Source organism: Ceratotherium simum, chromosome X (genome assembly GCF_057802395.1).
Source record: "Ceratotherium simum simum isolate JZ-2026a chromosome X, ASM5780239v1, whole genome shotgun sequence".
In the NCBI taxonomy this organism is placed as follows: domain Eukaryota; kingdom Metazoa; phylum Chordata; class Mammalia; order Perissodactyla; family Rhinocerotidae; genus Ceratotherium; species Ceratotherium simum.
The window spans coordinates 1,255,656-1,281,552 of NC_141940.1; the positions used below are offsets into that span (position 1 = coordinate 1,255,656).

Genomic DNA, 25,897 nt, shown 5'->3' on the forward strand with positions numbered 1-25,897 from the left:
TATAGAAAAGTGTACAGGCGGAGTCAAGATGGTGGTGTAGGCAGACTCTGAACTCACCTCCTCCCGTGGACACAGCCAATTTACAACTACTCGTGGAAAAATTGCCCCTGAGACAGAACTGAAAACTGGATGAGAGGAACTCCTGCAACAACGGACAATCCTAACTGGGGTGGAAGAGGCAGAGACTCCCTTCCGGAGAGGAAAACGCCGCATTCACAAGCCGCCAGCGTCACGGCCGCCGGGAGCAGCTCACAGGTATGCAGCCTCCCTGGAGGCGCGGGGCCCTGAGCCGGGGAGCGCCCCCGCTGTGGGCATTTTGTGGACCCAGCACAATCGACACCAGTGGCATAATATCTGACCTTGCCTGCTACTAAAGCATTGGGGAGCACCCCCAGAAAACCCGGTTCACAAAGAAACTAAAACTGGCTCTTAAAGGGCCCACGCACAAACTCACCCGTTCCAGAAAGCATCCTAAAATCACCAGAAAGAAAGGTGCACACTGCTTTGGTGACAAGAGACTCACCTAATAGGCCCTGAGTGCATCTCGGTGAGGGGTGAGACCTCTCCAGGGACTGGGACATTGGCGGCGGCCATTGTTGTGGCCTGGTGTGAGCGTGCTGACACAGACGCCATTGGAGTTTTCCCTGAGACCTGCTAGCCCAGGGTCTGCTCCACCCGCTAGAGCACCGATTTAATCCAGCTCAGCCAAGGCAGGCAGCCCACCCTAGAGACTGGCCCCACCCAACAACAAGCCCTCAGGCAACGTGTGGGCCTGCATAGATTGGTGACTGGATTTTCTGCAGCCTGGCAACTGAGCTGACTTGAGCGGGGCAGGGTGTGCACAAGGAGCGGGTGGAGAGTGTGGGGTGGTGGCGGAGTGTGTGGGGCTCCCGCCGTGGAGAGACTGGGTCTGCTTGGGGAGGTCGGGGCGCTCACACGGGGCAGGACTGTGTTGACTGTGTGTGTGGACCTCTGGGCGGCAGGGCTTGTCAGCTGCAGAAGACTTGTGCTTCTCAAAGACCCACATAGGAGGTTTGCCCCACCTTCCAAAGCCTGAAACAATTGGGTGCTCCTGTGCCTGAGGCCAGCCCCACCCAGCTGCAATCCTCAGAGAGCTGACAAGAGACCTAATAGGCTAGAGGTTTACAGCAATTGTAAGGCCCTGAGCCTAACAACCTGCCATGCTGGGGGCCTACTCACTTAAAAGAAATACTGCAACACAAATGTGGTATTAGAACTTACAGCCAACTGTGCTGGGGCTCCCCACACCTGATAAAGAGACTGAAGGGCCCACAACAACTACAGGCAGCTGAGCATTACAACAGCTGGCCAGGAGCATAACTCAGCCTCCCTGGGCGCCTATAGGGAGAGCTAACAGGCCACAATAGAAGGACACACGTAGCCCACATAGGGGCCACCCCTGGAACATTGAGAACTGAGGGAAGCACACTGGAAGCCTCCTAAGCCATCACTTACATAAGGTCACCTATCCAAGAGCAGGAGACGTAGCTGACCTACCTAATACGTAGACACAAGCACAGGGAAAGAGGCAAAATGAGGAGGCAAAAGAATACATTCCAAGTAAGGGAACAGGACAAAACCCCAGAAAAGGAACTAAGTGAAACAGAAATGAGCAACCTACCCGACAGAGAGTTCAAACTAAGAGTGTTAAGGATGCTCACTGATCTGGGGAGAAGAATAGATGAACTCAGTGAGAATGTCAACAAAGAAATGGAAGATATAAAAAAGAACCAATCAGAAATGAAGACTACAATACTGGAAATGAAAAACTCATTAGAGGGACTCAAAAGCAGAGTAGAGGATACAGAAGAACGGATCAGTGAGCTGGAAGAAAGACTAGAAGAAATTACCCAAGGTGAACAGGTAAAAGAGAAAAGAATTAAAGAGTGAGGACAGTCTAAGGGACCTCTGGGACAACATCAAGCGCACTAACATCCGTGTTATAGGTGTCCCAGAAGGAGAAGAGCGAGACAAGGGGGCAGAGAATCTATTTCAAGAAATAATAAATGAAAACTTCCCTAACCTAAGGAAGGAAACAGACATCCAGGTACAGGAGGCACAGAGAGCCCCAAACAAGATAAACCCAAAGAGGCCCACACCAAGACACATCATAATCAAAATGTCCAGAATTAAAGATAAAGAGAGAATCCTAAAAGCCGCAAGAGAATGTCAAGTTACATACAAAGGAAACCCCATAAGGCTATCAGCTGACTTCTCAGCAGAAACCTTACAGGCTAGAAGAGAATGGCACGATATATTTAAAGTGCTAAAAGGAAAAAACTTACAGCCAAGAATACTCTACCCGGCAAGGTTATCGTTCAAAATGGAAGGAGAGATCAAAATTTTCCCAGATAAGCAAAAATTAAAGGAGTTTGTCACCAAGAAACCAGTGTTACAAGAAATGTTAAAGGAACTGATTTAAGGGGAAAAGAGAAGACCACAAATAGGAAAAATTATCTATTTCCACGATTAGAATGTAAGGGATACAAATGCACAAAAAAGAGGTTAGATATGATATCAAAAACATAAAAGGAGGGAGGAGGGTAGTTAAAGAGTACAGCTTTCAGACAGAGGTCAAACTAAAGTGACCATCAATTCTGTATAGAAGAAGTAAGGAACAGAGAAGGACTACTTAAACATTGAGGAAAAAAAATAAAAAAGTTAAAAATGGCAGTAAGTACATACTTATCAATAGCTACTTTAAACGTCAATGGACTAAATGCCCCAATTAAAAGGCATAGGGTGGCTGACTGGATAAAAACAAGATCCATATATATGCTGCATACAAGAGACACACTTCAGACCTAAAGACACTCACAAACTGAAAGTGAAGGGATGGAAAAAGATACTCCATGAAATGGCAATGAAAAGAAAGCTGGGGTAGCAGTACTCATATCAGACAAAATAGACTTTAAAACAAAAACTGTAAAAAGAGACAAAGAAGGGCATTACATAATGATCAAGGGAACAATCCAACAAGAGGATATAACACTTGTAAATATCTACGCACCCAATGTAGGTGCACCTAAATATATAAAGCAATTATTAACAGACATAAAAACAGAAATAGACAGTAACACAATAATAGTAGGGGACTTTAACACTCCACTTACACCAACAGATAGATCATCCAAACAGAAGATCAATAAGGAAACATTGGCCTTAAACGACACCTTAGAACAGATGGACCTAGTAGATATATACAGAGCATTCCATCCAAAAACCGAAGAATACACGTTCTTTTCAAATGCACATGGAACATTCTCCAGGATTGCTCACATATTAGGCCACAAAACAAGTCTCCATAAATTTAAGAAGATTGAAATAATACCAAGCATCTTTTCTGACCACAACGGTATGAAACTAGAAATCAACTATAGGAAGAAAATCAGAAAAGCCACAAATACATGGTGATTAAACAAAATGCTACTGAACAACGACTGGGTTAACGAAGAAATCAAAGAAGAAATCAAAAAATACCTGGAGACAAATGAAAATGAAAATACGACATGCCAGAATTTATGGGATACAGCAAAAGCGGTTCTAAGAGGGAAGTTTATAGCGATACAGGCCTATCTCAACAAACAAGAAAAATCTCAAATAAACAATCTAAAAATGCACCTAAAGGAACTGGAAAAAGAAGAACAAACAAAGCCCAAAATCAGTAGAAGAAGGGAAATAATAAAAATCAGAGCAGAAATAAATGAAATAGAGACCAAAAAAAAAAATAAAAAATTAATAAAACAAAGAGCTGGTTCTTTGAAAAGATCAACAAAATAGACAAACCTTTAGCTAGACTCACCAAGAAAAAAAGAGAGAAGGCACAAATAAGTAAAATCAGAAATGAAAGAGGAGAGGTTACAACAGACACCTCAGTAATACAAAAGATTATAAGAGAATACTATGAAAAACTATATGCCAACCAATTCGACAATCTGGAAGAAATGGATAAATTCTTAGAATCATACAACCTTCCAAAACTGGATCAAGAAGAAGTGGAGAATTTGAATAGACCAATCACCAGTAAGGAGATCGAAACAGTAATCAAAAACCTCCCCAAAAATAAAAGTCCAGGACCAGACGGCTTCCTGGTGAATTCTACCAAACATTCAAAGAAGACTTAATACCTATCCTTCTCAAACTCTTCCAAAAATTGAGGAGGGGGAAGCTCCTAACTCATTCTCTGAAGCTGACATTACCCTGATACCAAAACCAAACAAGGACAACACAAAAAAAAAAAAATTACAGGCCAATATCACTGATGAACATCGATGCGAAAATCCTCAACAAAATACTAGCAAATCGCATACAACAATACGTTAAAAGATTATACACCATGATCAAGTGGGATTTATTCCAGGGATGCAGGGATGGTTTAACATTCGCAAATCAATCAACGTAATACACCACATTAATAAAATGAAGAACAAAAATCACATGATCATCTCAATAGATGCAGAGAAAGCATTTGACAAGATACAGCATCCATTTATGATAAAAACTCTGAATAAAATGGGTATAGAAGGAAAGTACCTCAACATAATAAAGACCATATATGAGAAACCCACAGCTAATATCATCCTCAATGGTGAAAAACTGAAAGCTATCCCTCTAAGAACAGGAACCAGACAAGGATGCCCACTGTCACCACTCCTATTTAACATAGTACTGGAAGTCCTAGCCAGAGCAATCAGGCAAGAGAAAGAAATAAAAGGGATCCAAATTGGAAAGGAAGAAGTGAAACTGTCACTATTTGCAGATGACATGATTTTATATATAGAAAACCCTAAAGAATCCACCAGAAAACTTTTAGAAGTAATAAACGAATATGGTAAAGTTGCAGGATACAAAATCAACATACAAAAATCAGTTGCATTTCTGTATACTAACAACGAAGTAGCAGAAAGAGAAATTAAGAATACCATCCCATTTACAATTGCAACAAAAAGAATAAAATACCTAGGAATAAATTTAACCAAAGAGGTGAAAGATCTGTACACCGAAAACTATAAAACATTTCTGAAAGAAATTGAAGAAGACACAAAGAAATGGAAAGATATTCCGTGCTCTTGGATTGGAAGAATTAACATAGTTAAGATGTCCATATTTCCTAAAGCCATCTATAGATTCAATGCAATCCCTATCAAAGTTCCAACAACATTTTTCACAGAAATAGAACAAAGAATCCTAAAATTCACATGGAACAACAAAAGACCCCGAATAGCTAAAGGAATCCTGAGAAAAAAGAACAAAGCTGGAGGTATCACACTCCGATATCAAAATGTACTACAAAGCTATAGTAACCAAAACAGCATGGTACTGGCACAAAAACAGACACACAGATCAATGGAATAGAATCGAAAGCCCAGAAATAAACCCACACATCTATGGACAGCTAATCTTTGACAAAGGAGCCAAGAACATACAATGGGGAAAAGAAAGTCTCTTCAACAAATGGTGTTGGGAAAACTGGATAGCCATATGCAAAAAAATGAAAGTAGATCCTTACCTTACACCATACACAAAAATTAACTCCAAATGGATTAAAGACTTGAATGTAAGACCTGAAACTGTGAAAGTTCTAGAAGAAAACATAGGCAGTACGCTCTTCGACATCGGTCTTAGCAACATCTTTTCAAACACCACATCTGACCGGGCAAGAGAAACAATAGAAAAAATAAACAAATGGGACTACATCAAACTAAAAAGCTTCTGCACAGCAAAGGAAACCATCAACAAAACGAAAAGACAACCTAACAATTGGGAGAAGATATTTGCAAACCATACTTCTGATAAGGGCTTAATCTCCAAAACATATAAAGAACTCATGCATCTCAACAACAAAAAAACTACCAACCCAATTAAAAAATGGGCAAAAGACCTGAACAGACATTTCTCCAAAGAAGATATACAGATGGCCAACAGACACATGAAAAGATGTTCAAAATCACTAACTATCAGGAAATGCAAATCAAAACTACAATGAGATATCACCTCACGCCAGTCAGAATGGCTATAATTAACAAGACAGGAAACAACATGTGTTGGAGAGGATGTGGAGAGAAGGGAACTCTCATACACTGCTGGTGGGAGTGCAAACTGGTGCAGCCACTATGGAAAAACAGTATGGAGATTCCTCAAAAAATCAAGGATAGAACTACCATATGATCCAGCTATTCCACTGTTGGGTATTTATCCAAAGAACTTGAAAACACCAATTTGCAAAGGTACATGCACCCCTGTGTTCATTGCAGCCTTATTCACAATAGCCAAGACTTGGAAGCAACCTAAGTGCCCATCAAGGGACGAATGGATAAAGAAGCTGTGGTATATATACACAATGGAATACTACTCAGCCATAAGAAACGACGAAATCCAGCCATTTGTGACAACATGGATGGACATTTGGGTATAATGCAAAGTGAAATAAGTCAGAGGGAGAAGGCCAAATACCGTATGATTTCCTTCATTAAGTAGTAGATAATAACAACAATATACAAACACATAGGGACAGAGATTGGATTGGTGGTTACCAGAGGGGGAGGGGGGAGGGTGGAGGGGGAAAGGGATAATTCGGTACATGTGTGTGGTGATGGGTTGTAATTAGTATTTTGGTGGTGAACATGATGTAGTCCATGCAGAAATAGAAGTACAATGATGTACACCTGAAATTTTTGCAATGTTATAAACCAATGTTACTGCAATAAAAAAAAAAAAAAAAGAAAAGTGTACAAATGAATTTTCATAAAGTGAATATGTCCATCTTCAACCAAGTCCTCCTATTATTCAACTCTTCTGTTAAAGTTTCTGTTTTGTGAGTTATGCTTTTAATTTCCAAGAATATGTTCTCATTATCTGCTCTTTTTTTATAATATCCTGTTCATTTTTCGTAAGTACAATATTGTTTTATATGACTCTGTTCTCTTCTGTTCACTGCAATTTCTTTGTTTGCTTGTTTTAAATTCACTTTTATATGCTCACTCCAGTCTTCTTTTGTGTTGTTGGTTTTGCCAATTTTTAAATTTATATAAATGGAATCATACTGTACATATTCTCTTTTGACCTGCTTCTTTCAATCAGTATCATGTTGGTAAGATTCATTTATGTTAATGTTTGCAGGTGTAATTCCTTCATCCTTACTACTGTATAATATTTCATTGTATGAATATTTATGTTGGAGATGTACTTATGTTGTTTCAAGGTGTTTGCTCTTATGAACAAGATTGCTACGTATATTCTTTTGACTATCTCTTGGTACAGATTCAAGAGTTTGTCTAGGGGATCTACCTAGGAGTGGAATTGCTTGGCCATAGGGTTTAGGTTTACTAGGTAATTTTAAACTGTTTTCCAAAAGTGCTATAACAGTGTATACTCCCACCAGTGGTATGAGAGTGTTATCAGTGTCATCAACACTTGATGTTATTTTAATTATTTTATTTACATAAAATAATAGTAATGTTAATTATCCACTAATATTTAAATACAAATATTTACCTAAAACTAAAATATAAATATTATAATTTAAAATGTGCCATTCTTGCAGGTATCTAATGTTATCATGGTATGTTTTCTTTTTGGTGGGTGTCTAATTCAAAATCTCGTTGAGCATCTTTTGATATATTTATTAACCATTAATTTCCTTTTTTGTGAAATGTCTGTTCAAGTTTTTACCTATTTTTTGTTTGGTTATTTGTCTTTTTCTTAGTGATTTATGAGGTATACACAAATCCTGAATACTATTCCTTTGTCAGTTATTTGTATTGCCCACATTTTCTTCTCTTTGTGGCATTTCTTTTCAAGAAAGTATTAGTGTTTTAGAGAATTTTTAATTAATCACAGTTCCTGTGAAATTTAAGAAGTACATGTAGGAGCCAGGTGGGAATTAAAATTCAGATCGAGTTTTATTACTTAAAGTACAGAACTCCATAGTAAAGCTAGATTAGAGAAGATGACAAGGCCTTCTACTTCCCACTTGAAATTGAACTGATCACCAAATCGTTCTTGTTCATAGTGGAGACTTCGAAGGGACAGGAAGACCTGTCCAGATGAGCTTACTTCTTAGGAAGAAGAAAGTAGTAGTAATGCATGCCACTTGCTGGCAAGCCTTCAACAGACCAGGAAGAATTTGTCATACTATAGCATAGAAGTTAAGAGTGTGGCTCTGGGGCCAGACTGCCTAAAATTTGAAACCTAGTGGAGCCTGTTTACTATCTGTGTGACCTTATACAAAGTACAGAACCTCTCCATGCCTCAGTTTTCTCACTTGCAAAATGGGGCTAAAGATAGCACCTACCTTATAGGGTCGTTATGAGGATTAAATGAGGTAATACATGTAAACTGCTTAGAAAACTGCCTAGGTCACAGTAAGTGCTCGATAAATATTAGCTAGCAATATGGTGATGGTGATGATGATGATAATGATGATAGTGATTTTGTGGCACAGTACTCCCACCCACTAGTATGTGAAACATAGACCATTAAATTAAATACCCTCAGCCCTCAGAGAGGGATATGAAAATAGGAAGGCAAGGAGAATAAGCATTCCCCCTAACAACAATGAAGATGCTCTGGGGGAATTGTGAACATACTGGGCATACTTCTCCCTTGACAGAATTTTCTAGACTGTTGCTACACTTTCTTATTCTTGAGCTTTGATGTGCCTGTCACTCACCTGGGGGTCTTGTTAAAATGCAGTGGGTCTGGGATGGGGATTGAGATTATGCATTTCTGGCAAGCTCCCAGCTGATGTTGATGCCTCTGGTACATGGATCAGATTTTGAGTAGCAAGGCTTAATGGTAAGTGCCTGGTAATAGGGCACAAGCAGCAAGAATAAAAATTATTCATGGGACAAATTTTGGCTCAGATGATATATATCAAGAATGAAGAAACTTTTTATAGCAGAATTAGGAGCCCAGGTTTAAGAATACTTTGGGAAAGATCAGGAAGATTGATATTAAAGATTTACTTCTGCCTCTTTGTTCAAGGCCTTCTGGCCAATCACTAGTACTCTGGAGTCAAATGTCTAAGGTCAAAGACTACTGTCTCTTATGCTATATCACCTAGTAATAGACAAAGAAACCAAGACAAGGATTAAAGTTATGACTGGTATAGGCAAGGAGACTAATTCAGGGTTGAGAGCCAGGCATAATTTGACATTATGCTGATAGCATTAAACATATTACTCTGCTTTTCATCTGTTGTGATGAAAGCCAAATTATCTTCATTTTTCACATTATCTCACACATCGGAAAGATGTCAGGACCAGAGACTGGAAGTGAACATTGAAAAATTAAGAAACTTTTATTTGTTGGAGCTAGTGAGATTGTGGTTGAATTTTTCTTTCTTTCATTTTGTCTATTAGTGCTATTATTTTATTTATGCAGTATAAAAAGAAGAGTGATAACTCTTTCTTTCTTAGCTAACTTCATATTTCTCTTGGGTGTGGAATATTATCCATGCAAATTCCTAGGACTCAGGGAAGTTGAGCTGCTGTGAACTCTGCTATGGCTTCCAAAACAACATGCCAATAATTGGAAGTCCTTAAACCTCCTAAATCTGTCATGTTCAAGGAAAGATCATTGTCCTGACTGTAAATGGTTCACTATATTTGTTCTCAATATTAAACCTATAGCAGAATGTTTTCTGTATCTTATGATATTTCCTATTAAATACTAGTAGAAAATGTGCCACACTTTTCTTCAAGGTACCACCTCCAGTGGCCTATCCAGTGACTTCACAGCAAGTGCCTATGTATAGAATGGTAAGAAAAAACCCTTTTAAGATATCAAGAGTGGGAGATATAGTTAAAACTCCCCATCGTTTGCACTAAAAGAAAAAAACATGATATATAGATAATTTAAAATGGAAGGAAATCCATCCATATCCTTTTCCTCTGACAAATAATACAGCAAAAGCTTCGTGAGATAGCTAAAGGGAATACAGAAACGAGCACTAGAAATGAGGAGGAGAAGGGATGTGTGGAGGTGGAATAGTTAAGAGAAAGCTGTTCCAGAATTAATAGATAATCCAAAATAGGAATAATCAATATGCACATAATAGAGATTCAAGTATAATTTAGTTTAGTTTACATTCTTGGTTTATTCCAAGAGTTATGAGCTACTGTTTGCTGCTGGTTTTCCTCTGTTTCTGCAAGGATTTTGTTGTTGTTTCATTTTGTTTTGTTTTATTTCCCATTTTGCTGTTTGGGATCACTTCCACCCAGCATTAAGCAGGTAAAAAAATAAGTGGAATTTAATAATGCTGAATTTGTTCTTATTGTTCAAGACTTCTAATGGGAGAAATTGTTAATACAGGTAGAATATCTGGAATTTTTCTGATTTCAGGCTTTTTATCCAACATTTACTAACTCAGTTTGTTATTTTCTGTTCTGCCTATTTGGCAATGTTTTCATTATTTAAAGTTTTTCTTTACTTAGTTAAAAATTGTTTGCAATCACAAGTTCTCCTTTTTATAGTTTCAGTGCGTTGCATAAATTTCATGTGATGTAATTCAGGTAATGGAAACTTAACTCATTCAGTCCACACAGCCTCACCCCTAATTCACTCATGTTTTTACTGTTGGTGTCAATTAGGAAAAATGTTAAAAATACAGGAAAATACAGAGGATAACAAACATCTGTGCTTCGATATCCTGAATTACTAAATGTTAACATTTTGTCATAATTTTTTCAGATCTTATTTAAATGAAATTTTACGAATAAAGCCAAAGTCTCCCTGGCACACCGCTGGTCCCAATCACCCTCCACTTCTCTGGAGACAATGACTATGATGAATTTTATGTATGGCCTTCCAGAACATTTCCATACTTTTACTATGGAAAAATATGTAGTACTATTCTACATTATTTTAAAAAATTAATTATAATTGGCATCATTCTGTACTTATGTTTTTGAGATCTATCTAGATTGCTACATATTAATTATAATGGCTCAATGGTATTCCACATATGTATATACTACCATTTAGTAGTGTATTTTATCCCTTTATTGAAAAATTCCTCAAAAGAGTTCTCTATATGCTATGTCACTACTTCTTTTCCTCTCATTCTCTCTTGAACCTCTTCTAGTAAAGATTCTGCCTGCCACTGTTGTTCTTATCTCAGTCATGAGTGACCTCCATATTACCATGTCCAGCGGTCACTCCTCAGTCCACATCGTGTCTTATCAGTGGCATTTGATACAATTGACCACTCTCTCCTCCTTGAATTGCTTTTTTCACTTAACTTCCAGGACACCATGGTCTCAACTGGTTGTTTCTTCTCAGTCTTCTCTTTCCCACCACTAAATATTGGAGTGCCAGAGAATCAATATTTGAGCACCTTCTCTATCAACACTCACTCCCTTGGTGATTCCATCCAAGTCATGGCTTTAAATGTACATTTATATACTGACTCCCAAACTTGTATCGCCAGCCTACGGCTCTTCCCTGTTACCCAGATTTATATATCCAACTGCCTAATTGACATCTTCATTTAGATATATAATAGGCATCTCAAACTTCACATGTCCAAAACTGAACTCTTGATCTCTCCAAAGCTCTTCTACCCATAGCCTTCCCAATCACGGCTGATGGCAACTCTGTCTTTCCGGTTGCTCAGGCCAAAAACCTTGGAGTCCTCCTTGACGCCTCTCTTTCTTTCGCTCCATATCCAATTCATGAGCAAATACTATGGGCTTTATTTTCAGAATGCATCCTCAATTTTTCTAAGTCACCATCATCTCTCACTTGGATCACTGCAGTAGTCTCCTACCTGGTCTCCCTGATTCTGCCCTCGTGCCCTACAGTCTTCTCCATACTGCAGCCAGAGTGATTGGCTTACAGTGTAAGTTAGATTAAGCCACTCTGCTACAACTGTCCCCCAATTCTCTCAGAGTAAAAGCCAGGGTTCTCCATGCTACCTCTCTGCCTTCATCTCCTGGCACTCTTTCCTTGCTTAGTTCATTCTGGGCACAGGGCTTCCTTGCTGTTCTTTGAGCATACCAGGCACCCTCCCAGCTCAGGGCCTTTGCACTTGCTGTGCCCTGTGCTTGTAGTACTCTTTTCCTAGGTACCTGTTTTGCTTACCACCTTACTTACTTCAGGGATCTGACCAAATGAGTCCTTTCTTGACTACCCCATATAAATAGCAGCATACTATTAATGTAGCTTCTGTCCCCACTATTCTACTTAAATTGCTCACATGAAAGTCTCCAATGACCTTCATGTGACAGAATCTAATAGTTACTTCTCTGTCCTTATCTTACTCAACCCTTCTCTCCTATCACTCAGTAAGCACATATTCATTAAGCCTCTAGTATGTTCCAGGTACTGTTTTAGGAGCAGGGAATATAGCAATAATAAAACCCCCCCACAAAACTCCATGCCCTTGTGGGACATACATTCTAAAGGGGGGGGGAACATAAACAAAAAAGTAAATAAGGTGACGAGTGCTATGGAGAAAATTAAAGCAGGGAAGAATAATTAAGTGTTTTGAGGTAGGTTTCCATTTTAAATAGGCTGGTCAGTGAACTCTTTACTGAGAATGTGACTCAGTCTTGAGCAGAAAACTGAAAGAGGAGGGGGAACAGGCCATGTGGAAGATCATTCCAGGGAGAGGGCATGGTCAGTGCAAAGGCCCTGAAGAGTGTGATGAGAGAGTAGATGAGATCACCTAGGGGTGAGTGTAGACAGGAGCACAGGTCCAAGGAGTGAGCCCTGGGAATACCTGTCATTAATGGGGCAGGGAGATGAGGAGGAAGTTGCAAAGGAGGTAGAAAAGGAGTGGCCAGTAAGGGAAGAAGAATGTTTCTTGAAACACTCTTTCCTCTTAGATTTGGAAACACCATACTCTCCTAGTTTTCCTCCTACCTCACACCTCTTTTCAGTCTTCTTTTTGAACTTCTCTGTGCAACCTCTATAATAATAAACTATATTTGCCAGTTAATCCCCAAAAGAGGATTAGAGTATTATGTGATGCTAGGTGTGCCTGTATGCTAGAAGTAAGTGTCAACCCAAGCCTGGAGAAAGTAGACTTAATAGGAATATAAGGGAATAGGAGTAGAGCTGAGATATTGCACAGGAAAGGATGGGCAGTCAGGGTCCAAGTCCCAAAAGGAGTGTGGTAGATTCTGGGTTAGGCAACAGTAACCAAAGAGCATCTATTGTTAGTATAACAGGGCTTGAGGCAAAATGTGTGGATTGCAGAGTAAAAATGGAAAAGCCACATAAAGAGCCAGATTATGTCACAGATTCTTTCCAAATAAAAGTGAACAGAATAGGGTCCATTTCCTAGCACGCTGACAGGAACCAGACACAAAGTAGGCCCCAGCATTGGCGGGACTATGGAACGGGGGTCCCACTCTTCAGGCACGAGTAACTACAGACCCAGGTGGATTGAAGGAGGCATATACACTAGGTTCCCCAAAAGGACAAGGTGCTCCATCTAGTCACCGCGTGGAGCTATTCCAGGGTGCAATATCTGATAGCATCATGGAAATGCACCAAGGTCTCCATCCTTGGGCAAGAGTACCTTTGACGATTTCTCAGCAGCGCTGGTTTGTAAGGCAAAAAGTCTTGGTATCGTCCTCAGGCCCTTTGTTTAGTCCTGCAGAGGTGGCAGCCCTGTAGTCTGAAAATAGCTGGGAGCTGCTTCTAAATTGCTGGCATGGGGTTAAGACAGGAGGAAGGACAGGAAAACTTAACTTTAAAACTTTTTTGTTTTTAATTTTTTTTTGAGGAAGATTGGCCCTGTGCTAACATCTGTTGCCAAGCTTCCTCTTTTTTCTTTTTTCTCCCCAAAGCCCCAGTACATAGTTGTGTATCATAGTTGTAGAGTTGTAGCTCTTCTATGTGGGACAGTGCATCAACATGGCTTGATGAGTGGTGAGTAGGTCCATATCCAGGATCCGAACCGGGGAATCCCGGGCCGCCAAAGCAGAACACACGAACTTAACCGCTACGCCAGCAGGCTGGCCCCTAACCTTAAAACTTAACCTTACTATCAACTAAAATTCTATTAGTCTTTTTCACTTCTCCTCCATTCACTTCTTCCCCATGGGGGTATTTTTTAGGGTCCAAGCACAAAACCTAATAGTTATCTCTGTTAAACTTCATCTTATTCAATTGGGACTCTATCTCTAGCCTGTCAAGAACATTAATGTTTCTGATTCTATTTAATATATTCATTAACCTTCTAATATGTATGTTACTCACATGTTCAGTGAGTATGTCGTCTACATTTTCATTGATAATTTGGATAAAGATAACCTAGAAGACCAGGGAGATAGTCCTGCAGCATATCACCAGAAACCTCTCGGCAGGTCAACACATTAATCATTAACTTTTACATATGAGACACGTGAACAGTTTCTAATTTACCCAGTTGTCCTCAAGTGTAGCTCATATTGCCTCAACTTGTGAGGGAAAAGGGCAGTAGATAAAGATAGAGGAACAGTAGGCTTGGTAAGACATGCCAAGGAGTTTACACACTATCTACAGTCAGTGAGGATCCATTTAAGGGTTTTAAACAGGGGAGGGAGATGGTCAGAGTCTTATCTTAATGGGTCTGTGCCGCCTCATTATATTTGTCCTTCATTAAATGTCCCTCTTTATCTTTTGAATATATTTTAAAATGTATATACATATGCCAAGTCATCGTGTTGTACATTTTAAATATATACAATTTTATTTGCCAATTATACCTCAATAAAGCGGGAAAAAAATCTGAGCTCCTTGGGTCACTGGAAAGATAATACAAACTAGAGAGATGTCAAAGCAAGAATTGATGGGGCATCAATTCTCAGGCCTGAATGCCTGTCTAGCTCCACTCACCCCCTTGACCTGGTGTGCCTGCCCTTTCCTCATTCATTTCACCAGGAAAATTCCCACACATCGTTCACATTTAGCCTTTAAATGGTCATATCAAATCACATACTTTTACTAACATATTTCATCAAAGATACACACATACCATTATATATTTAATATGTTCCATGTCTGCCTACAGACTTGCCTTCTCTTTCCCATGAGGACTATTGGCCTTGAGATATAGGAGTTCTTTGTCTCATAGAGAGTCCTTTGTGGGCCTTAATGGCAGTTAATTCATCCCTTCTTTTCAAGAAGTATTCTTTAGGTCTTTCCCTTTCATACTTTATCATTAGCAGCTCCTTCACAGATCTGGTTTTCTCTCTTTTTTTTTGTATTTGGCATTTAGCATTCCTTTTAGTTGACATTCATTAAATGTAGTATTTACTCTAGAGGGGCTACTTGCCCTATTGGTGCTATTGTATTGGGACAGCAATTAAATACTAATTAGGTTTTCACTTTTTGTTTTCTTTTCCATTTGAATTCATAGGTTCCAACTCCAATGGGAGGTCCTTCCCTAATAGCACCTCAACCCATGATTTACACCCAGCCAGACTTAAGGACCAGCAATCCTTCCACTCCATCCACAAGAAATAAGGTATGTTTGAGCTGTTGTTGCTTAGGGCCTTGGTAGAGATGTGCAGTCACTGGAGGCAAGACCAGTGTTAGAATAGAGTTTTACAGTATATATATCTTTTGTGCGCTCTTGGTCTCTCATAGAAGAAAAACTAAATCTAACATTTTCAGCATTGTAAAAAGACACAGAACCATGCAGACCAGTCCTCTACAAACTTGTGTTGTTAAACCTCAACTGGGTTCTGATACCTATTCAGCAATCCTTTTATTCATTCATTCAACAAACTCAATTGTGATCAGTGCTGGAGAGGTAGATAACTCAGTCTGGAGATTTCAGGGACAACTCCCCAGAGAAGTGATACCTAAGTTGAATGCTAAGATTTAAAAATAGCCAGTCAATGGAGTGGGGAAATGATATTCCAGACAAACATATAAACAGATAGGAAAGCACAAAGTACCATGGCAGGTCAAAGGAAAGAATGACCAACTCAGGGATGGAAGGTTTCAGGGCAATGAGTATCAAATGATAAGGAGGATTTCAACTAGTAGATGTATACATGATAGAAGTTTGGCATTACAGGCAGAGAAAACAGCTTGAGCATGAACATAGAAGCAGGTGGTGATAACATGGATGAGTGCAGCTGAAGCATATGGGAGAGTGTCATGATCCAGGTGTTTATTGCCTCAGTATTGTTTTCTAGAAGTTTTTACAGGGTTTCTTCCTTCCTTCAGCCAATGTATGGGGCTCCCTGGTTCCTGAATGTTTGTTTTAAGAGGCCTGACAAAGCTTCGAGGATTAGATAATGAGAAGATTGACCAGAGTTTTGTGTAAAAATATTTGTAATTTATTTTATAACCACAAAGAAAAATATGTAGAAATGATGAAAGATTCACATATCTCTTTCTTTCACGCAGACACAATCCATGTAGAAGTACCACAGCAAAAAGATTCAGATTCAAAAGTGAAAAAAATGATGATCTCTCTACAGCCTGAACTGTATCATCCACATCTTCCAAGTAAAATAAACATTCATTTGGGCATTCAATACTCTTTTGAGATTCTTCAATTCAATGTTTTGGTGGTGATGCACTCTATTTGTCTGGTTTTAATGGTTATCCTTGAAATTTTACCCTGCAAAATCATCAAAAACTACAGGTAATATCTTAATCTTTGCTCCCAAATAACACAAGGACCTTAGAACACTTTTCAACGACAAGGGCATTCCTTTCCAACATACATACTGTGGTGGCCCAATATTTTAGCCCTGTCACATTTTGTTAGCCCCACAAATTAAAAGTATTAGTATTTACAGAAACATTTTCATTTTAGGTTTAGCTACATGTTTACAAATTCTTTATTCACCATCCCTTGTTGTGTTGGAATCATTTCCCTCTTCCTGAAGTACATCTTTTAGAAGTTCATTTAGTGTAGTTATGCTGGTGATAAACTCAGTTTGTTTGTTTTGTTTTGAGGAAGATTGGCCCTGTCTTCCTCCTTTTTTCCTTTTTCTCTCCAACGCCCCAGAAGATAGTTGTATGTCATAGTTGTACATCCTTCTAGTTGCTGTATGTGGGACGCGGCCTCAGCTTGATGAGCCGTGCGTAGGTCCGCTCCCAGGATCCAAACTGGCAAACCCCGAGCCACTGAAGCAGAGCACGCAAACTTCACCGCTACACCACTGGGCCGGCCCCAAAACTCAGTTTTTGTTTATCTGAAAATATATTTCTTCATACTCATTATTTTAAAACTAAACTTTAAATTGATGTACCCATACAAGCTCTATGTACCCAGAGACATTTATGATGTACCCATAAACATTCTTGTATGAGACTTTTTGTGGACAAATGTGGTTATATCTCTTGGGTAAATACCTAGGAGTAGAATGGCTAGATCATAGAGTAGGTGTTTGTCTAAAATTAAAACTGCCAAAAGTTTTACAAAAATGACTGTACCACTTTATCCCACCGAAAATATATGAGAATTCCAGGTGCTCCAAATTGTGGCCAACAATTACTGCTGTCAATGTTTTAAATTTTGGCCATTCTAGAGGGTTTGTAGTAATATAACATTGTGGTTTAATTTACATTTCCCTGATGACTAAGCAACCTTTTATATACTTATTGGCCATTCCAATATCTTTTGTTTTGTGAAGCATCCAACTATTTTGTCCATTTTGATGTTTTTCTTTGGTTTTTTCTGGTGAGGAAGATTGGCCCTGAGCTAACATCTATTGCCAATCTTTCCCTTTTTGCTTGAGGAAGATTGGCCCTAACTAACATCTGTGCCCATCTTCCTCTATTTTGTATATGGGACACCACCTCAGCATGGCTTGATTAGCAGTGTGCAGGTCTGCCCCCAGGATCCGAACCCATGAACCTGGGCCACCGAAGTGGAGTGCGCAGACTTAATCACTATGCCACCAGGCCAGCCCCTGTTTTTCTTTGTGATTATTGATTTGTAGCTCTTTATATATTCTGAATATTAATTCTATGATAGATATATTATAATTTCTCCCAGTCTATGGCTTGCCTTTTCACGTTCTTAATGGTATCATATGATGAGCAGGTGTTTTCTAATTTTGAAGTCCAATTTATCAAGTTTTTCTTTTATGATTAGTGCTTTTTGTGTCTTCAGAAATATTTGATTATCCCAACATCATGAAGATATCCTCGGTTCTCTTCTAGAAGCTCTTTAGTTTTAGCTTTTATGTTTATATCTATGATCCATCTAAATACATTTTTATGTTTGGTGACAGGTAAGGGTAGAGATTTACTTTTCCCATATAGTTATCCAGTTGTTCCTGCAACACTGTGAAAAGAAATTCCTTTCTCCTTGAGTTGCCTTGGTACATTTCTCAAAAATCAATTGGCAACATATTTAAGGGGCTATTTTTTACTTCGTTTTGTTCCATTGATCCAAACCTCTATCCCTAGTCCAATAACACACTGTCTTGATTACCATAGTTTTCTGTAGTTCTCAAAATCAGGTAGTTTTTGTCTTCCATGTTTATTCATATTTTTCAAGATTGTTTCAGGTATTCAGGTTCTCTTTGAATTCCATGAAAAATATTACAATTAGCTGATCAATTTCTATGGAAAAAAAAAGGCCTGTGAGAACGCTGCTTGGGACTACATTGAATCTATAGTTAAGTTTGGAGAAGATAGACATAAAGACATCTTTAGAATATCAGCACTTCCAAATCATGAACAGCTCCAACTGTCCTCCACCACCACCCCTATTCCAAGTCCTCAAGCCTCACCACTGTCTCCAGTCCTCATCTCCTCCACCTCCTAGTCCTGCTGCCCTACCCAATTTCTTCACTCTTCCAACATCATCCATCTCGCCAGCCCTTCAACCCCTCTCCTCTCTCCAGTCCTCTATTCCCTGCCCTATCAACAGTTCTGCAGCCCTGCCTGCTTTCCCTTCTCCTCCAGCCAGACCCCTCTCTCAGTATCCCATCCCTGCTCCTCTCCACAATCCTCCAGCCTCCCTCTGCCCCCAGTCCTCTAGCCCGGCCTCTCTCTCCAATCCATCTGCCTCCCTCTCCCGAGTTCTCTGACCAGGCCCAGTTTCCTCCCTATTCCAGCCACGTTCCCCTCCCTGAGCAGGTTCCTGAGTGTGTTCAGAGTGGAGAGTGTGCCCTACCTCCAGTTTTCCTAACTTGCCCCCTTTCCTCTATCCTGTACTGCTCCGTGTCCCACATTTCCATTCCTGCTCATTGTGCTCTGGCCTTGCCCCCTCTTTTAATTATGTCATTCTTCTTCTCTTCTCTGCTCTTTAATCCTTTTCCCTGGCGCTTGCTCCACGCTCATCCTGCTCTGCTCTACCCTCTGTCCACTGTCCTTTCCCTGCCCCCATCCCCATCCCCCTCCCTCAGCTCTCAGATAGGCCTGCTTTCTTCCTACTGCTTTCCCCACAGAGTAGTTTTATTTTGAAATTTATTAGTTTTTGTGAGGTTTAACACATTTTCACATGTTTACAGGAAATTCTTATGTCTTTTTATTTGTTAATTGTCTTTTGCCCATTTTTCAGTATGACGTTTAGTCTATTTCTTTGGTACAATTTCGCTAATATTTTTTCCCAGCTTCTTAACAGTTTGAATTTGTTCTGGTGTCATTTTTGTAAGAGTTATGTTGTTGTTTTTTATAAATAGGCAAATGTATCAGCCTTTTCTTTTATTGTCCCTGGATAAGTCATAGAATGTCTTTCCTTACACCACAATTAAAGGGGGAATTACCCCATATTTTCTTCTCGTACTTATATGATTTACTTTTTTTACATTTATTTTCCTAATCCATTTGGAATTTATTCTTGTATATAGTTTGTGATATTAATCTAATTTTATTTTTTCCCTGTGAGGGATCATAATTGGCCACCTCAAAAGGTGTCTCATTGGCTTGATTATTTTTAAGAAGAAGATTCTGAAAGAAACTTTGACCTTCCCCCTAACTGCCTAAAAGAATTTAAGATAGAAGGCCTGTTCCAGGAAGGAGCTAATACCATAAGATAACATTGTCTCTAGCTGGCCCAGCAAACACTTCTTTACTAAACATTTGCTTTTCCATCTCCATGTGAATTGCCTTCCTCCCCTTTGAAGCCCCAAGCCACTACCCCCAACATCCTCCTTTGTCTTTAGCTGAAAATGGTATTTAAGGGCGGCTTTGGCCATTCTGGTGAGTTACTCAGCTTTCCTGAGTTTCTCCCATGTATACATGTTATAAAGCTCTGATTTTCTCCTGTTATTCTGTCTCACGTCAATTTACTTCTTAGGCCAGCCAGAAAGACCTAGAGGATAGAGGAATTGTCTTCCTCCCCTACATCGCAAATGGCTACCCAGCTGTTACAACACTGTTTATTAAAAAGTACATCTTTGCCTCAGTGATTTCAGATGCCACCCTTGTCATTTACTAAATTTCCCTGTGTACTTGTCTGTTTCTGGACATTCTTTATTCCACAAGTCTGTCTTTCTTCATGCAAAAATGAACATTGGACTTGGAACTGAATTATTTGGGTTTTTTCTGCTCTACCCCAAGACTTTCTGTGAGATTTTAGGCACATTCTTTTCTCTTTCTAGGACTCAGTTTCATCATCTGTAACATGAGAGGCTCCAACTAGATTATTTCTATTTCTATGACTGTCTGTACTAATTAGTACTAATCTAGATTGCCTTATACTATTAGGAGCTAGAGAGTTCCTGCTGCAGCCTGCCTTCCTGGAACTTGAGGCATGGAGTTCTGGCTTCCCAAGCCTGACCCCTTCTTTGACTCAGTGTTGGGGTGACTTTGGGTTCTTGGTTCTCTAGTCCAGGATCTTTTTGCATGTAGCTTCATTTCTTTGGCCTTGAGAGGCTTTTCTTTGACCCTGAAGGGGAGTAAGACTATCCTCTACCCACTCTGGGTCCTTTCTGGCTGAGGTATGAATTAAATTGACATGAGACAGAATAACAGGAGAAAATCAAACAAAGCTTTATAATATGCATACATGAGAGAAACCCAGGAAAGACTGGGTAACTCGACAAAATGGCTGAGGTTCTCCTCTTAAATACCCTCTTCAGCTAAAGATAAAAGAGGATGTTGGGGGAGTCAGTTATGGGAGATTACCAGAAAAGCACAGTAAACAAGAGTAATGTTATTATGCAGATTTAAGGCCTTGCCTTCCCCATTGATAAGTTTCTACAGATGAAGTCATCCCCCTTTCTTCCCAGTACAGAGAGGGAGATACCTTTACAAATGGAGATTTCCCTTACAAACATAAATTTTTGGTAAACAGAACTTTGATAAGAGTGGGCTTAGCAAGGACCCTCCCAGTCTATCCATACCCAGAGTTATCTATAGGGATGGCCTGTCCTGGGGATAGGCCTTCTATCTTAAATCCTTTAAGGCAGTTGGGGGGGGGGTCAAAGTTTCTTTCAGAGTCTTCTGAGCCTTGATTGTCTTCAGTTTGAAATAATCCACATACCAGAGTGGCACATCTTGGGGCAGCCTGCCCTGAACCCCATCAACCTCTTTCTCATTCTGCTGGCACCCTACCATGACAAGGTCACTTTATATATGTGCTCATAATGACCAGACAGGAAGGATGTTGGGATTGTCAACAAAAATAATCCATAACCAATCTATAAATCAAAATTGGGGTGAGTTTATTATGAGCCAGATCTGAGGACCATATAGCCCCAGAGAGTCCTTTCACAAAGGAATGGATCACTCCAAATGCATCACATATGATTGGAATGTCCCTTTTACAATGGTCACGAGATTGCTTTGCTGGCACTGCAATTCCATGAACACAGCAGGTCAGTGGTCTGGAGGTGGGTGGTCATAGCAGGTCAGCAATCAATCCCTAGTTTAGGGAAAGATGCTTGTCCTTAAGGAAATGCTGATGTGGAGGAAGTTATATCCTTATCTTTAAGGGCATTGTTCTTGTCTTTGGGACATAGTAAATACTTAAAGCAGATATACAATGCATGCTCAACGGCTGTGTCAGGCCCTTTTGGAAAAAAACAAGTTCAGGCTGAATTAGTTTTATACCAAATGGCTTCCTCATATACTCCAATATCCTATTGCTTGTTATTTCTTTATCAGGATGTTGGGTGAAACAAGATAATCCAAATAAATTCTTTGGTTGCCCTATTGTGTGGCAATCTTTACAACAGCCTTGTTGGTACACATTGTTATTCTCATTTTAAAATATGACTTAGGTAGTGTCTTCACCTGTGCTCCCTTCCTACCCGATGTGACTATTATAACATTTATCCTATTATCTTACAAATGGTTCATTTTTAAGGCCCTTTACTTGTATGTAAACTAGGAGTGATAGCAGTCCCTCTCACACTGAGCTGTGGGGATTAAATAACATGACTCAGTGACTGGTACATAGTTGGTTTCTAATAAATGTTAATCACTGTGTGTGTCCCCACTAGGTAAGGGAACTGACATTTATCCTTTATTCATAAAGGGCCTGGCTCATGGTAGGCTTTGTGGGTGCGGATGAAGCACAGCTTCACTAGGAATCACTGCAGAGCAAGCAAAGGCAAGAATAAACATGGTGGTTAGATGTCAGAAAAGACACCAAAGAATAATTACTTGGGTATGTATAATGCACTTGCTCTCAAAGAGTTGTAGTGATGGGCAATGCTGTGGAAGTCCTTAGGACTAGAAGCCTCAGAAGAGTCCTTAGGATTTTATGTAGACTTAAGTTTTGAAAATGTTTGAGCTGGAGTGGCGAGATTCTGATCAAAGGTTGCTTTCAAGAAAGGCTGGTGCAATGGGCGGGGTATTTATTAGAATCAGGCCAGTGACTCCAGAAACAGGCACAAAACAAGCCCCCTTCAAGGGCCAGGAAGCTCGTTGGGATGTTGGGACCAGAAAGGCACTGAAGCCAAAGCCCCATGGTGCCGTCTAGGTCCCAGGTTCGCTTGTATTCGAGAGGTGATCGAGTCACTTCGAAGGCCATTCTGGAGGGTGCTGCCTGTTTTGGGGTGGGAGTGGGGTCCGACTTGGTCCCCAATTCCCAGGGTCTCCACCCCTGCCTACCCACAACATCCCCGAGACCGTTTTTCGCAGGAGTCTGTATTGGTCCTTCCCCCGGAACCAGCTTCTCCTCCGCGGCTCTTCCACGCCTGTCACTCACCTGCGCGCAGCCAGTCAGCACCCACAGGCTGAGTCCGAGGGAGAAGGGGCGGCTACTTCCTGCGCACCAATGAACGCGCAGACTCACAAGGGAGGGGAGGGCTTGCTGGTGTGAGCGAGCCAATCACGGACCCCCGGCGGCTGGCGGCTGGCGGAGCAGTTAGTCGCACGCTTGTTTCCCCAAGATGGCGGCCGCTAAGGACAGTTGTGGCTTAGGTGAAGTGCCCGCAGGGAACGGGCGGCGGCTCCACCTAGGGATTCCGGAGGCCGTGTTTGTGGTAAGAGCACGCTGGTCCTGGGCATCTTGATACTAGGCCGTGGGCTACCCCTTCCTTGCCGGTCCCCACCCTGGCCTCGACTGTTGGGGAAAGGAGTTGAGCTAAAGGACCTGGGAAGAGAGTGCTCCGTCCGCTCTCCCTCCACGCCTGGACGGACTGAGCTGTGCTGGGTTCTGCCCGGGGGTGAACCGTGGTCCGAGAAGGCCCGAGAAGGGAAGGGGGCGCGGGGCGAGAGGACGCGGGAGCCGGGCCGGGGGCGGGGGCGGTCCCTCAGACCGCCCCCGCTCTCCCGCTCCCGGACGCAGGGCTTCGTCCCCTGCTGCCTGGAAAAAGGGAAGCGGTGAGAAGCTCGAGACTCAGCTTAAGTGCTGGAGAGACTGACAGATAAACGGTGACTTAGGATACCATGAGTAGGCAGAATAACTGCTGGTAAGGTGTGAAAACAGGAAATGACGCCTAGTGTGTTGAAGGAATGCGGTGGTCTGTTGCCTTAGAGGAATGGAATAAGAGACTGATGGAAAAGTGGGATAGGGTGAAAATGTGAAGTCCTTGTGTGTTCTGCTGAGGAATTGAGGGTTTATCCAGTAGGCAACGGGATGTCGTTAGAAGGTGTCTAAATAAAGCCGTGATATAATCATATTTGGTTTTAGGTACATCATTCTAACAACTTAGTAGAGAATGAATCGTGTCGAGTTGAGACAAGAGGCAGGGAATGCAATTTGGAGGCTTCACAGAACAGGGAGACCAACCCAAGTCCAAAGAGAAGCAAGTAGATGCTTTCAACCCTGTCTTTCCATCAGGCTAATCTAGAAATAGTATTTGAAAACTGTTTGAATAATGACAGAAAACCTGACTGGCCTTCCAAGCCGGTATCATCTGTCTTTCCCCACTCAGTTCTGGCTGAGTTACTATAAAATCTTAATGGAATTTTCTCGACCTTTTGGTTTGTACTTTTGTTGTGTTATCTCTACCTTTTTGTTAATCGTGTCTTACATCCTTCAAAAGACCCATTTGTTTTATTGATTCTTTTATTTATACCACTTTTATATACACTCTATATTGTATATTTGCATTTGCCGATTCAGTTTTGTAGTTATTTTGCGTTTTCTCCCTGAGCTGTGCCATTTATTTCTTTACGTTCATCTCCCAACTAAGTGTAACGAGAGAGAAAATTTGTTGAGTGCCAGGCACTTTCCTAATGCTTTTACAAAACTCCAGGAGGTAGATACTGTTGTCATTCCCGTTTTGTAGATGATGAAACTGAGGCACAGAACCCTTGAGTAACTTGCCCGGAGTCACACAGGGTGTAAGTGAGTTATCCAGGATTTGAACTTGGGCAACCTATGGGGCTCTGGAGCCTGTACTTACACATCGTGCTCTGCTACTGGGAGGAAAGTGAGGTAGTTACCTTGCTCAGTGTCATTTCTCCTGGTCCTCGCACAGTGCTGACACATAGTATAAGCTTGTAACTGGATGTCAAATTGAATTTCCATAGTGCCTTAAATAGTACATTCATGGTGCTTAGCTGGAGATGGCTTCAAAAATCTAATTCAGGAGGATAAACTTTATGAGGGCTTTATAAAGTCTTATCTTAAAATGTTAATGGGTTATTTTTTCTAGACCTTAAAATTTCTACCAATATGATATAATAAGCAATCCAAATTTTACATAATTATTTTTATGTTCCCAAACTAATGGGAATAGTATGGTATTGTAGAAAGAACATTGGCATCTAAATAGACCAGGGTTTGAATTCTGCCTCTACTTCCCAATTGCTGCTTAATCTTGAGCATATTATTTTACCACTTTGAGCCTCCGTTTCTTTAACTGAAATAGGAATAACAATACTTACAGAGTTGCCGTGAGAAATGGAGAATGTGCTTTCAGTATTGCAAGTAGATGCTTAATATATATTAGTTTCTGTGATGATAGGAGGTGGTATACCATACTGGTTAGAAGTCAGACCTCACCCTTTCCCCTTTCCCCATTCCCAGTGGTGCAGTAATTTGCTTTTTTTCCCCCTTGTCCATTTACTGACCTCTTCATGTTTAGAACTTCATATCTAGTTCAGATATGACTTCCCTGTAGTTTTTCCTGACCACTGCTGCAAGACGGAATTCTTGGTACTTTCATCTGTTCCCTTAGCACATTGTGTTACAGAGATAGCTAATGTTTGTTGAGCATTTCCTAGCTGTCATGCACTCTTCTAAGCATTTTACACATGCTAACTCATTTAATCCCCTGTGAGGAAAGGTACTTTTTTTTGATTTTACAGATGAGGAAATTGAGGAAAAGAGAGATTAAATCACTTACCCAAGGTCAACACCTCTAGTATGTGGTGAAGCCAGAATTCAAACCAAGCAGCCCCTGTCTCTTAACCACAGTCCTATGCTGCTATAATTAATTCTCCATGTTAGACTCTAAGCTCCTAATAACAGGTACCATGTACTAGAAACTTTGACTTATTTCTCTTTCCTGCAGTGGCCCTTCTAGGAAGATGGTATATCCATTTTACATGCAGAGCTCAGCCC

The 25,897-nt window shown here is 40.5% G+C and overlaps 1 protein-coding gene across 2 annotated transcripts in view; it reads left to right on the forward strand.

Moving 5' to 3' along the window:
* Nucleotides 1-25,897, forward strand: part of VBP1 (VHL binding protein 1) — a 75,684-nt gene that overhangs the window by 31,960 nt on the left and 17,827 nt on the right. The window contains exons 13-14 of one of the 2 annotated variants that reach the window (XM_014779573.2): nt 9,726-9,782; nt 15,374-15,481. In XM_014779573.2, coding sequence (XP_014635059.2) covers nt 9,726-9,782; nt 15,374-15,481 — 165 coding nt within the window. Of the gene's footprint in view, nt 1-9,725; nt 9,783-15,373; nt 15,482-23,233; nt 23,367-25,897 lie in introns of those variants that run through there. The other variant, XM_004443563.3, reaches the window with a different exon arrangement.